Consider the following 14,141-nt stretch of genomic DNA (forward strand, 5'->3'; position numbering starts at 1 on the left):
GACCATCCAAGTGTGAAGACCATCTAAGTGTGAAGACCATCAAAGTGTGAAGATGATCTAAGTGTGAAGACCATCTAAGTGTGAAGACTATCTAAGTGTGAAGACTATCAAAGTGTGAAGACTATCAAAGTGTGAAGACTATCAAAGTGGGAACACTGTCTAAGTGTGAAGACCATCTAAGTGTGAAGACTATCAAAGTGTGAAGACTATCAAATTGCGAAGACCATCTAAGTGTGAAGACTATCAAAGTGTGAAGACTATCCAAGTGTGAAGACTATCAAAGTGGGAACACTGTCTAAGTGTGAAGACCATCTAAGTGTGAAGACCATCTAAGTATGAATACTATCTAAGTGTGAAGACCATCTAAGTGTGAAGACTATCTAAGTGTGAAGACTGTCTAAGTGTGAAGACCATCTAAGTGTGAAGACTATCTAAGTGTGAAGACCATCAAAGTGTGAAGACCATCTAAGAGTGAAGACCATCAAAGTGTGAAGACCATCTAAGTGTGAAGACTATCAAAGTGTGAAGACCATCGAAGTGTGAAGACTATCTAAGTGTGAAGACCATCAAATTGTGAAGACCATCTAAGTGTGAAGACTATCTAAGTGTGAAGACCATCAAAGTGTGAAGACCATCTAAGAGTGAAGACCATCAAAGTGTGAAGACCATCTAAGTGTGAAGACTTTCAAAGTGTGAAGACTATCAAAGTGTGAAGACCATCAAATTGTGAAGACCATCAAAGTTTGAAGACTATCAAAGTGTGAAGACTATCTAAGTGTGAAGACGATCTAAGTGTGAAGACCATCTAAGTGTGAAGACTATCTAAGTGTGAAGACTATCAAAATGTGAAGTCCATCTAAGTGTGAAGACTATCAAAGTGTGAAGACCATCTAAGTGTGAAGACCATCTAAGTGTTAAGACTCTCAAAATGTGAAGACTATCAAAGTGTGAAGACTATCTAAGTGTGAAGACTATCAAAGTGTGAAGACTAAGTGTGAAGACCATCTAAGTGTGAAGACCATCTAAGTGTGAAGACTATCTAAGTGTGAAGACCATCTAAGTGTGAAGACTATCAAAGTGTGATGACTATCTAAGTGTGAAGACCATCTAAGTGCGAAGACTATCAAAGTGTGAAGACTATCAAAGTGTGAAGACTATCTAAATGTGAAGACTATCAAAGTGCAAAGACTATCAAAGTGTGAAGACTATCTAAGTGTGAAGACTATCAAAGTGTGAAGACCATCTAAGTGTGAAGACTATCAAAGTGTGAAGACTATCTAAGTGTGAAGACGATCTAAGTGTGAAGACCATCTAAGTGTGAAGACTATCAGTGTGAAGACTATCAAAGTGTGAAGACCATCTAAGTGTGAAGACTATCAAAGTGTGAAGACTATCTAAGTATGAAGACTATCTAAGTGTGAAGACTATCTAAGTATGAAGACTATCTAAGTGTGAAGACTATCAGTGTGAAGACCATCTAAGTGTGAAGACTATCTAAGTATGAAGACTATCTAAGTGTGAAGACCATCAAAGTGTGAAGACTATCTAAGTGTGAAGACTATCAAAGTGTGAAGACCATCTAAGTGTGAAGACTATCAAAGTGTGAAGACCATCTAAGTGTGAAGACTATCAAAGTGTGAAGACTATCTAAGTATGAAGACTATCTAAGTGTGAAGACTATCAAAGTGTGAAGACCATCTAAGTGTGAAGACTATCTAAGTGTGAAGACTATCAAAGTGTGAAGACTATCAAGGTGTGAAGACCATCAAATTGTGAAGACCATCAAAGCTTGAAGACTATCAAAGTGTGAAGACTATCTAAGTGTGAAGACGATCTAAGTGTGAAGACCATCTAAGTGTGAAGACTATCTAAGTGTGAAGACTATCAAAATGTGAAGTCCATCTAAGTGTGAAGACTATCAAAGTGTGAAGACCATCTAAGTGTGAAGACCATCTAAGTGTTAAGACTCTCAAAATGTGAAGACTATCAAAGTGTGAAGACTATCTAAGTGTGAAGACTATCAAAGTGTGAAGACTAAGTGTGAAGACCATCTAAGTGTGAAGACCATCTAAGTGTGAAGACTATCTAAGTGTGAAGACCATCTAAGTGTGAAGACTATCAAAGTGTGATGACTATCTAAGTGTGAAGACCATCTAAGTGTGAAGACTATCAAAGTGCAAAGACTATCAAAGTGTGAAGACTATCTAAGTGTGAAGACTATCAAAGTGTGAAGACCATCTAAGTGTGAAGACTATCAAAGTGTGAAGACTATCAAAGTGTGATGACTATCTAAGTGTGAAGACCATCTAAGTGCGAAGACTATCAAAGTGTGAAGACTATCAAAGTGTGAAGACTATCTAAATGTGAAGACTATCAAAGTGCAAAGACTATCAAAGTGTGAAGACTATCTAAGTGTGAAGACTATCAAAGTGTGAAGACCATCTAAGTGTGAAGACTATCAAAGTGTGAAGACTATCTAAGTGTGAAGACGATCTAAGTGTGAAGACCATCTAAGTGTGAAGACTATCAGTGTGAAGACTATCAAAGTGTGAAGACCATCTAAGTGTGAAGACTATCAAAGTGTGAAGACTATCTAAGTATGAAGACTATCTAAGTGTGAAGACTATCTAAGTATGAAGACTATCTAAGTGTGAGGACTATCAGTGTGAAGACCATCTAAGTGTGAAGACTATCTAAGTATGAAGACTATCTAAGTGTGAAGACCATCAAAGTGTGAAGACTATCTAAGTGTGAAGACTATCAAAGTGTGAAGACCATCTAAGTGTGAAGACTATCAAAGTGTGAAGACCATCTAAGTGTGAAGACTATCAAAGTGTGAAGACTATCTAAGTATGAAGACTATCTAAGTGTGAAGACTATCAAAGTGTGAAGACCATCTAAGTGTGAAGACTATCAAAGTGTGAAGACTATCAAAGTGTGAAGACTATCTAAGTGTGAAGACTATCTAAGTGTGAAGACTATCTAAGTGTGAAGACTATCAAAGTGTGAAGACCATCTAAGTGTGAAGACTATCTAAGTGTGAAGACCATCAAAGTGTGAAGACTATCTAAGTGTGAAGACTATCTAAGTGTGAAGACCATCAAAGTGTGAAGACTATCAAAGTGTGAAGATCATCTAAGTGTGAAGACTATCAAAGTGTGAAGACCATCTAAACCACAAGGGATTATGGACAGACTCCTACTACTAGAACTGACAGTAAACAAAATCACACTGATACAAATGGTTTGAGAATCAGGTCATAGAGGACACAAAGGGAAAAGGATGACATCACTGGTGAAGATCAATGTTTTGTATAAGTGGAACATAATTCAGGCTAAACGGATACTTATCTTCCATAAGAAAATGTCTGAGAGATCAGACCTAATTATTTGCGGCTTTGAGAAAGCTGTGCAAGTGTAATTCCACAATATTAGGATTATTTGCATGAAAAATATGTGAACCAAGAGATTTGACTGACAAGATCTTTCACTGTTTCTGTCTAAAAGATTCACTTAAGTGTGAAAGTGTGAATACTGTACTGTAACTGATTTATATATACAGTGACATGCAAGCTTTAGTACTGTACTGTAATTAGTTGATATACAGTGAAGTGGATATACAGTGAAGTGGAAGCTTAAGTACTCTACTGTAATTAGTTTATATGCAGTGAAGACTGAGAATTAGTACTGTACTGTAATTAGTTTATATGCAGTGAAGACTGAGAATTAGTACTGTACTGTAATTAGTTTATATGTACAGTGAAGACTGAGAAATAGTACTGTACTGTAATTAGTTTATATACACAGTCAAGGCTGAGAATTAATACTGTACTGTAATTAGTTTATATGTACAATGAAGTGCAATCTTTAGTACTGTCCTGTAATACGTTTTTATAAACACTTAAGTGTGATCTTTAATGCTGTACTGTAATTAAATTTTAAACACTGTATAAAGTGTGAGCTTTAGTACTGTACTGTAAATAGAGTGCATTCATGAAGATTTAATTATCAAGTGTGCTTGAAGCATTAGTTATAATATTTAACAGCTATGTTAATTTAGATTAAATTGAATGGATAAATTGAAATGCTTAGGCTGACCCTGTCTTAGAAACTTGTAAGGATGTCCATCAGTAACTGCACACATTCAGGCTGACTTCAATTAGTATGGAGTCATGGCCAGGGAGCGGTGTTGCTGGTCCCTCAAATCATGTGACGCTACAGGGGTGACAAGACCTCAGAATAATGTATCCACCTCAAGTGGAGCAGCTCTCAAAAGATTCTTGCTGTGGTCCAGCAAGACTTCACATGTCACCAAGGAGACATCCCTGTGGTGATGGAAAATATCCACAGACAGCACCACTGACATGATGTTTTTGCCACAGCCTTCAGCAAGTGCTTAAGCACTGATGGACAAAACAGTTTCTCCTTTACCAGGCTAAAGCATGTAGCTGAAAAGAGAGCAGCATGGAAGGTGATCATCACTAGGTTCAAGCCACAAACTCCAATGCCTCCATGACATCTACAAGGATACAGGTCCCAGCTGATTTCCCCAAGACTTCTACCAGGAGACAAGCCCAGTTCCGAGCTGAAATCCAAAATTAAGACATAAAAAGTCTGGGAGAGAGAGGTGGCTTAAGAAAAGGCCAAGCAAGGTAATGAACCTGACAGCTGGAGGCAGAGACCAGCAGCTGGAGTGACAAAGAGGAAAAAGATTCCTTATGCTGCCTGGCAGATTCTTGATCCATGGATAATTCTGCAAAAGCTTCTGAACCATTAGCAGGGTGCAGGAGTAGCAAAAGATCTGAATGAGAGCATGACCCAGAAAGCTTCTCCAAATGGGAGATAATCTCAGTGTCCTCAGCCACAGAAAACTTTGGGCACAAATCTGGGGAAGAAGGCAACTAGACTTCCTTCTCCTCCAACACCTGACCCAACAGGTTGGAAGGAGTTCTTCAGAATGAAAAGGAAATTCTGTCCTGAACCCTCTCCTGAGGCTAGATAAGGCTGTCTATCTGGCATCCCTCAGCAGAGAGGGAGACATTGAATTAGGCTAGACAAGGCTGTCTATCTGGCATCCCTAAACAGAGAGGGAGACATTGAATTAGGTTAGACAAGGCTATCTGGCATCCCTCAGCAGAGAGGGAGACATTGAATTAGGCTAGACAAGGCTGTCTATCTGGCATACCTCAACAGAGAGGGAGACATTGAATTAGGCTATACAAGGCTGTCTATCTGGCATCCCTCAGCAGAGAGGGAGACATTGAATTAGGCTAGACAAGGCTGTCTATCTGGCATCCCTCAGCAGAGAGGGAGACACTGAATTAGGGTTTGTGTCATCCCATAATCATTCATAGGGAAAAATGGGACTAACACTACCATTGGGTTCAATGCGATTACTGATTCCTAAATAATAGGTGTACTATTGCTTGAATGGCATATTCCGGTGACCAGTCAACAATCAAAGACTGGTCAGCACCGAAGATCTGACAGACATGCCTTGGTGCTATCAGAGCAAGATCCCTGCCTTTAACCATCATTGAGTTTGTGTGACTTACATAGGTCAGTCACTGGCACTATGTCATCTTACAAATGTCAGTCACCGGCACTATGTCATCCTTGAGAGGGTGCTGCTCATCCATTCTAGGAAGGCATGACTTGCACACAGACACTTTTTCTCCATTAGGAGGGGTGAAGGGTCTATCCTTCAAGCCAAGCATCCGGTATACTTACCCTAAATACCATTGAGTATGAAGGGGTACAAAGAAAAGAAGCACAGTCTGCTGAACAAGGAGCAAAATCCTTTGAAAATTAGCACAAGGAACACAAAACACTTTCAAACAATGCAAGATGAAAAACATAAAAAAGATTATTATTGGCCAAAAAAAAATTTAAAAATGACAATAAAGGCAATTTATATGAAACTGACAGAAAGATATAACACTGCAAACACTTCTGAAATCATAAGTGAAATCTATCTGGAAATTTAAAAATTTAAAAATTCATATTTTGTCATCTTCTTTCAAACACAGCAACTATATAGATGGACATTAAGAAATCAAAGAATTTACAATGCAAATAAATGTAGGTTTATTGTATTTAACTTACATGATGTTACAGCATCAAACAAAGGAATGAATCCCCAGTGAGCAGAAATGAAAAACACCTGAAAATAAATATTCTTAAAATGAACTGATTTCATAATATAGCAAAGCATTTGATATCACATAAAATTTTTATTTTCTTTCTTCTAATCCAGAAATATTTGGTTCAACATTTGGGGAACTGTGATTGTACATGCTACAAATATCCATGAGATTTTCCCTCTCTTCATATTAGAAATTTACTCCGATACAATTAAATGGTTTCTATGAATCTGACCTCTAAACTCTAAATTCAGTCAACAGGCAAACAGGATACACATTTATTCTGAATAACAATTCTGAATATCATTCAGAACCATATCTGTAGTCAGGTAAAACAACACACTATACACCTGATGCTCAGTCAGGTAAAACAACTCACTATACAACTGATGTTTAGTCAGGTAAAACAACTCACTATACAACTGATGTTTAGTCAGGTACAACAACTCACTATACACCTGATGCTCAGACAGGAAAAAACAACTCGCTATATAACAGATGCTTAGGTAAAACAACTCAATATACACCTGATGTTTAGTCAGGTAAAACAACTCACTATATAACTGATGTGTGGGTTAAATATTAGGATCATTATTTTGGTCTGAATCAAGTATATTATGTTTACCATGTTCTGTATTATAATTTTAGTAAATACCTTGTCTATTTATAGTTTGGATTGTTGTGCCTTAGTTGTTTTTTAAATATATAACCTTGTTTATCAAGAAATTATTCATTCACACTGCAAGATCTTGAAGCAGAATCATTTGTTGCATTCAGTATTTCATTTGGGCCAAAATTATTTATTCACGTTATTATTCTCTGGAATTACAAAAGGGTAAATGCTAATCTTGGACAAAGACATTCATCTGGAATTATAATCAATTCAAACAAGGATATCTTGGATTACATTGTTATGATTTATCAAAAAACTGTTGGCACATCATAACACTTCAGGCCATTTGTACATTAGTACATTCAAGACTACAGGCACATAAACACATTCAGCATTGGATCTTATTTGGAATAAAACTGGAGTTTAATCTGAATTGTATTCATTAGAATTTGTGAAAAACTTTATGGAGTATGTGGAATTTAATTCGCATTACTGCAAGTTCATTTAGAATTTTCCCTTTGTATTCTAGGGAAATAAATTATTTGTTGAATTTTACAAATCTTGTTGGTGTTCATGATCTTCTATTACTTTGTTTAAGACCATAGAGTCATCATACCATCAACAATATAAAAAATAATGTACACAGATACATGCCAAAAGCAAAGTACTTTAAGATAATATTTGCCATGCATTAAACATACAGTTTAATACTGATCTGTATGCTGGTATGACTGATGAGCAGGGACAGACAAGGGACACTGCGTGATGATGCTATGCAACACCATTCTTAAATTTTGCCATATAAAATCAAAACGAGGTGTAAGTAGCTTTAATTTCACCAAACCATTCTGAAGATAGGCAGTCAAAATTTGCATACAGAGATCTTACACTTTCAAAGCAGACAAAAGAAAACTGAGGACATTTCTGATTTGCATAATTTTGTCAAATTCATTACTTTAGTAGATTCTATGTGCCTAATTTTTTGAATCTGTATGCATAAATGGCTTTACTTCCTAAATCTCTGCAAAGCTCAATGTTTGTGATTTTTAATCTGACCATGAAAACTGCAAAAATACCACTTATGAAAACTTCATCAAATACAGTATATTATTTTAAATCATAAAATTTGCAGTGAGTAAATGATGCTTAAAAACCATACTGTTATTTTCAAACAACACATTTTAATAGTAAATTATATTTCTCTGAGATAATTACCTGACAACATATTAGGAATTAATGTCTGCTACTTCCTTAACCTAGCCTAAACCAGAATGACAAAATAATTAATCTTTCCCAACTACCAGTATATACGATAGTGACTATAAAAATAGTACCTTTGTAATGAAACTCATCCAAGATACTATAATTACCTCCCCTTGCAGTCACTAACTGGCTTTTTTTGTTGTTGTTGTAGGGTTTAACGCCATTTTTCAGCACAAGATAGTCTATACATGGCGGCCAGTATTAATGGTGGAGGAAGAACCCGGAAAAACCCCAGAAAGAACCACCGACCCACGAGAAGCTACTGGCAAGCTTTCTCACATAACCACATTAGTCGAATCCGAGACTCGAACCGACGCAGACAGAGGTGAGATGGCAGTGATCCGTAATGGTGAGCGCTTTAGACCACTCGGCCACTCGGGGCCCCCACTAACTGGCAACCTGTAAACCAGATGATTATCCAGTAGTTTAAGCTTGAGTGATACATGAACAAGGATACTCATATTTGTGTTCTGTGGGCTTAATCATAAAGTGATCAGGTAAGTATTCAAGGAGAAATATAAATTATGATAAAAAAAATTTATTTCTCCATTAAATACATTACTCAATCACACTAACATCATGAGAATAGATATGAGGAAAAAGAAAGGCATGAACATTCAACCTCTACCTTAATCACTACTCAGAGGACATAATGGTATGGGTGCTCATGCAAAGGATAGAACCACCTACTGAAAATCAGCAAAAATAAGGGATAATAACTAGAAAAACGTGATTATCACAAACACAAATAAACAGTATGAAGAAATGTATGGCATTTCCTAATCAATGAAACATTCTAAGCAAATCCAGTACAAATCTGAAGTCAAAGCCCATGATGTGGTTTTACTGGCCTTTAGATTCAGTGGACATCTGGGCAACTGTCACTGATACTACCATATACAGTTTTCTTCTCTACAAAGCTACATGATTTAGATAAAAGCTGGAGACAGTCCACTGTGTGTGCCTGTTAAGAGCCTTAATAATGTCTTGAATTCAACAGTTGCACTGAATGCAAGGCTCAAAGAGATGACTCCAATCTTATAAGCTGATACTGTGTCAGATTTTAAAATACACAGAGTGAAACACTCACTTCAGCAAAGAAGAAAAAAGACAGGGGAGTAATGTCTTGCTTTTCCGAATTCACCAGAATGCTTTCAGTTCATTTAAGGTAGCACCTGAAAGTATGAACTGGGTCTTTGAACCTTGTTTCTATTGAAGGATATAGAGAGGAAAGGGAGTGAATGCTGAGATGCCAACCTTGACTGATATGAAATAGGAATGTTAACTTTAAATTCTGAAAACTAAACGTAAAAGAAGGAACACTTAAAATTTCTATCTGATAAAAATAAATCTCACTGGTACAGTCAAAGTGTGCCTTACAATCATTATTACCAGCATGCTTAAGTCCATAGAGAAAAGACTGCAGATACTTGGTATTCATTTGTTGTTGATACATTGCATATCCTGTTTTAATTTTCACAGCATGTGTTTTTGTTGAACATCTTTCTTCCACTTTCTAAGGTAAATTAGGGCACTTAGCCAATGTGAATTTGATAGGTCAAAATTCAAAAGCACTTAGCCAATATGAATCTGATTGGTCAATATTCAAGGGCACTTAGCCAATGTGAATCTGATTGGTCAATATTCAAGGCCACTTTGCCAATGTGAATCTGACTGGACAATATTCAAGGCCACTTAGCCAATGTGAATCTGACAGGTCAATATTCAAGGGCACTTAGCCAATGTGAATCTGATTGGTCAATATTCAAGGCCACTTAGCCAATGTGAATCTGACTGGTCAATATTCAAGGGCACTTAGCCAATGTGAATCTGATTGGTCAATATTCAAAAGCACTTAGCCAATGTGAATCTGATTGGTCAATATTCAAGGGCACTTAGCCTATGTGAATCTGATTGGTCAATATTCAAGGGCACTTAGCCAATGTGAATCTGATTGGTCAATATTCAAGGCCACTTAGCCAATGTGAATCTGATTGGTCAATATTCAAGGCCACTTAGCCAATGTGAATCTGATTGGTCAATATTCAAAGCTAGTTAGCCAATGTTAATCTGATTGGTCAATATTCAAGGCCACTTAGCCAATGTGAATCTGACTGGTCAATATTCAAGGCCAGTTAGCCAATGTTAATCTGATTGGTCAATATTCAAAGCCACCTAGCCAATGTGAATCTGACTGGTCAATATTCAGTTGGTTCTGTAATACAAGCAGATATATATACAATCATACAGGGATTACAATCAGTCATGATTTAGACATAATGGTCTTCAAACTGAAGTCTGCCTATATAAAATTTTATATGACTACAAAATCAGAATCTGACAGAATCATAACTGAATAATCTGAGGAATTATTCTGCCAAAACTGAACTGTTTGGTATTGTGTGAATGATCAATTTATTATTAACCATGAATGACAACTAGATCTTGGCCACGAATCCAGAATAAACTTTGGTGAGTGTTTAAAATTTTATTTCTCATTAAATTACATAGTCTACATGGGGCAAGATTAATATACAAAACATAGACAACATGTGCACTAACTCAAGTAGCTCTCACTCAGTTAGCCGTATGATGCAATGGGGTTTAGCCTACAAACATCTGCTAGAAGGCAGGCAGCTTGGCAGGCTTTGTTGGGAGAGCAGCTAGTATTTGCTGATGGTAAAGAGTTAAGTTAATTCCTAATATCAATGTTATCAAAAAATATATGCAACAGAGAAATTATTTTCAATAACACAGCTTCCTCATTAAAATTTGGTTCAAATTCTGTATTCTCTAAAGTACAGTTACGCACAACATATGATTGAAAGAAAGTAACTGCATACTGCCCCCATCCTATCCCATAGAGTTTCTTCAGTTCTTGGCAGCTGGAAGTAGATGAGACATACAATGGCACAGATCAAGAGGTTCTCCAGGATTTTCATCTTTTCCAGGATTCTTTTCCGAGATTCTTGGAAAGTGCGGAGAGTCAGCTGGGTATACTGTGTGACAAAGCATGTTGGCCATTTTTTGTTGTCATCATTAGTTGGTTTCTCAAGGTCAAGCAAGCTCATATGAATACTGCCAGGGTCTATTAAGAGATAACAATCTTTGAGATATTTCAAAAAGCAACAATTTTCAAGATAATGTGATATACAAAAAATGAGTTTCCCAGTTTAAATTTTTGTGTGTGTCCATAATAACATGCATACATGTATTAAAAACAAATGCTAATAAAATAGTTCCCATTAAAAATTCTTAAATCCTACAAACAATGTCTGAATAACTGTTCACTTTTTAACTGAATATCTGCACATGAATGACTTTTTAGGGCAAACTGAGTAAACTGCCTTGCCCTGAATGTGCAAATTGTTTAGAAAATTATTTTCATCCAAGAACACTTACATAATGACAATCAGGGAAACTAACTCTGCTATCCCCTGAATGCAGCACTCCCAAAAAGATGAAAAGTTCATCTTTTCATTTAAATACCATACAGACCATGGTGACTCCAGTTTTAAGCTGAGCAAGACATCAACTAGAATTCTTGCATTCAGGAGGTGGTGTTCAAGGGTTTTATAATAATGTGATTGACATTTCCCTTATTTTCACTTATTATGGCAGCAGGCAGTTGGAGAGATGTTTGTCCTCCTCTTCCAACTCTAATGATGCTCATAGTTAGACATTCTGAAGTCAGCAACACATGATCTCTTTCCTCATCAGCTGTTTTTATTCAGTCCATTCCATAGCAGGATCTAAGTGGGTCAAGGTTATCCCCATACTCACATTGTGGGTTATTCTTATCAGGGTCTTCATCCATATCAGTGTAGAACATCCCCACTGACATGGACAAACTATTGCCATTGTTTTTAAATGGATCATGAAATCACTCGAATGGAGCCACAAACAAATGACTCAAAGATTGGGTTGTCCAGGCAGGTCTTGCTATTGCTAGTATGGCTGGCTACTTAAGTATTATGCATGGCTATGGGTTGGACAATCAGTTAGATGGTTGGCTCTGGAACCACCTGTTCTGATGGTTGGCAAAAGAGACAGATCGGTCAATTCGATCCTGTATTCTTCCATATACGATGGCACTATCAACCAGTTTTTGACATGGCTTATCAAAGTGATGTACCTCCAGTCACTAGACAACAGACATGGCCTTCCAAACAACTGAACTGTCTGGTCAACTGCCAAAGCTGCAGTGCACAGCATGAAAGAATGCTGAAATGGATCACCAAGATCTGAAAAATACACCATGTGCTCAGAATCTGGCCTGAAGGCCATGCTCAAACATTTATGCCCACTGGTCTGCCTAGATAAAGGAGATGGAGGGACCTTCTTATATATGCTCTACTTTCTATATACAGCCTTGTAACAGTCATGCAGACAAACCTATTCAAAGGCCAGCAACTGCAGCATCACTTTACTTCCTGTACCAGTAAACACATCAGCTCTAACAGCATCTGGACAGACAATAGGTACAGCAACTCTGCAATCCGTGGTTCTCCAATGCGCCAAAGGTAATTATCACAGCATTGTACATCTAATTTGGAAGGGGTTACCAACAGAATGTCCCTCACTATGCAAGCAATCAATACCATCTTTGGGTAAAGGCTCAAGACATCACAGTGCTCCATACAATACTTTACACATGTCATCTTGCTACTGATGCTTTTCCACAATGCCATGGAATGAAGATATTCTGACCATAATATACACACACTGCATGCTGGGAAATGAACACTGTGTGCAAGCATGAAACAATGTGCAGCCTCGTTAGCTTTATACTTCTTACACTTACTCCATTATCATAACCACTGTTTAACTGAAAGAACAAGAAAGTCCAAAAGATGGGAAATGAAAGTTTTCACCAATCATAGCAACATACGTTACTTAAGCAGAAATATATATGCCGTGAGTGCAAATAAACTGCCAACAATACACATCAAAGATACTATGTTGAAGCACGAGGTCAGAATAAAGTCCACAAATGTGAAAGAATTCACATAAACATTGATCAAAAGCACACAAAAAGATAATGATTACCACGTGTAGTAAAAACCTTAGTATACTCTGATATACAGACTTTCTTGATGGATGGGTTGAAATCAAGAAGATATACATAGGATTTCTGGAAGTCTTGCAGGACTATATTGATAGTGTTGATCTGAGGCTGAAAGCTCAAGTCACCATGCATTGGTAAAGGGGAGGTAATAGGCAAGAGTTTCTTCCCTTAACTATATGTCGTACTGATAGAAAAGTTTTATTATTTGAAAGGGCGGGATTCAGGAGCCTGAGTTTATTTTCCATACATTAATGTAATCAGGGAATCTATTCAATGGAAAAACACTATGACAGCTAACAGGCAACCAATTCTTTGTGTAGCAAACTAACCAATGAGCCACTTTGGCTGCCACCTACAAACAAATTAGGAAAAGGTACTTGGCTTAATTATGAAGCATAAAACATTGTCCTTTTCTGAAAATCTTACAAAGAAGGAATGGAGTACAACCAATGTGATCAGTACAGGCATGACAAAATTATTAAATTCTGAGTGTATATGAATGAGAATTGGTTTAATTATACTTAAAAATATAAAAGGGTAATATGTATGTCAAAAATTGCACAGAATAAACCAAACATTTAAATACTGATACATGCATGTATATCAACATCTCTTTTGTGCATATTGCATTTCTGTAAACCCGATGAGCCAATTAAACATAATTCTGAGAAAAGGACACACAGAAAAAGCTGCCATTGTTGCCTGTTGTGCTAATGGACAAAACAAATTTCATCCTTGATTATACCTGAAATATTAGCATCCACCTCAACATTTGCAGCTGATGCTGATGGTTTCCTGAGGATCTTGTAAATAGCTCCTCTTATCTTGGTGTTGATATGTGATGGCTTTTCAGGTACATCCTCCTCTGTTGAAACAGACTGCAACATATTTCCTGCAGCAGGGTACTTCCTGAATAACAAAGAACAAAAACAGATAATATTTTCTAATAACTTGTATGAATGTAAACTAAAAGAGCAAACTAAAATTAGAAATTACATGCCTCTTTTGACAAGTAAATGATGAACTGCATTTGTTAAATACTTTTGCTATGTTGC

The 14,141-nt window shown here is 36.9% G+C and overlaps 1 protein-coding gene across 1 annotated transcript in view; it reads right to left on the reverse strand.

The window, feature by feature from the left end:
* Nucleotides 1–14,141, reverse strand: part of LOC149784863 (uncharacterized) — a 36,823-nt gene that overhangs the window by 21,854 nt on the left and 828 nt on the right. The window contains exons 2-4 of the mRNA XM_089978438.1: nucleotides 13,832–13,995; nucleotides 10,862–11,106; nucleotides 6,105–6,162 (exon numbers count right to left, since the gene is read on the reverse strand). Of these exons, the coding sequence (XP_089834564.1) occupies nucleotides 6,105–6,162; nucleotides 10,862–11,106; nucleotides 13,832–13,973 (445 nt within the window). The 5' untranslated portion in view covers nucleotides 13,974–13,995. The remainder of the gene's footprint in view (nucleotides 1–6,104; nucleotides 6,163–10,861; nucleotides 11,107–13,831; nucleotides 13,996–14,141) is intronic.

Source organism: Sinohyriopsis cumingii, chromosome 13 (assembly GCF_028554795.1).
Source record: "Sinohyriopsis cumingii isolate HCF-2022 chromosome 13, ASM2855479v2, whole genome shotgun sequence".
In the NCBI taxonomy this organism is placed as follows: domain Eukaryota; kingdom Metazoa; phylum Mollusca; class Bivalvia; order Unionida; family Unionidae; genus Sinohyriopsis; species Sinohyriopsis cumingii.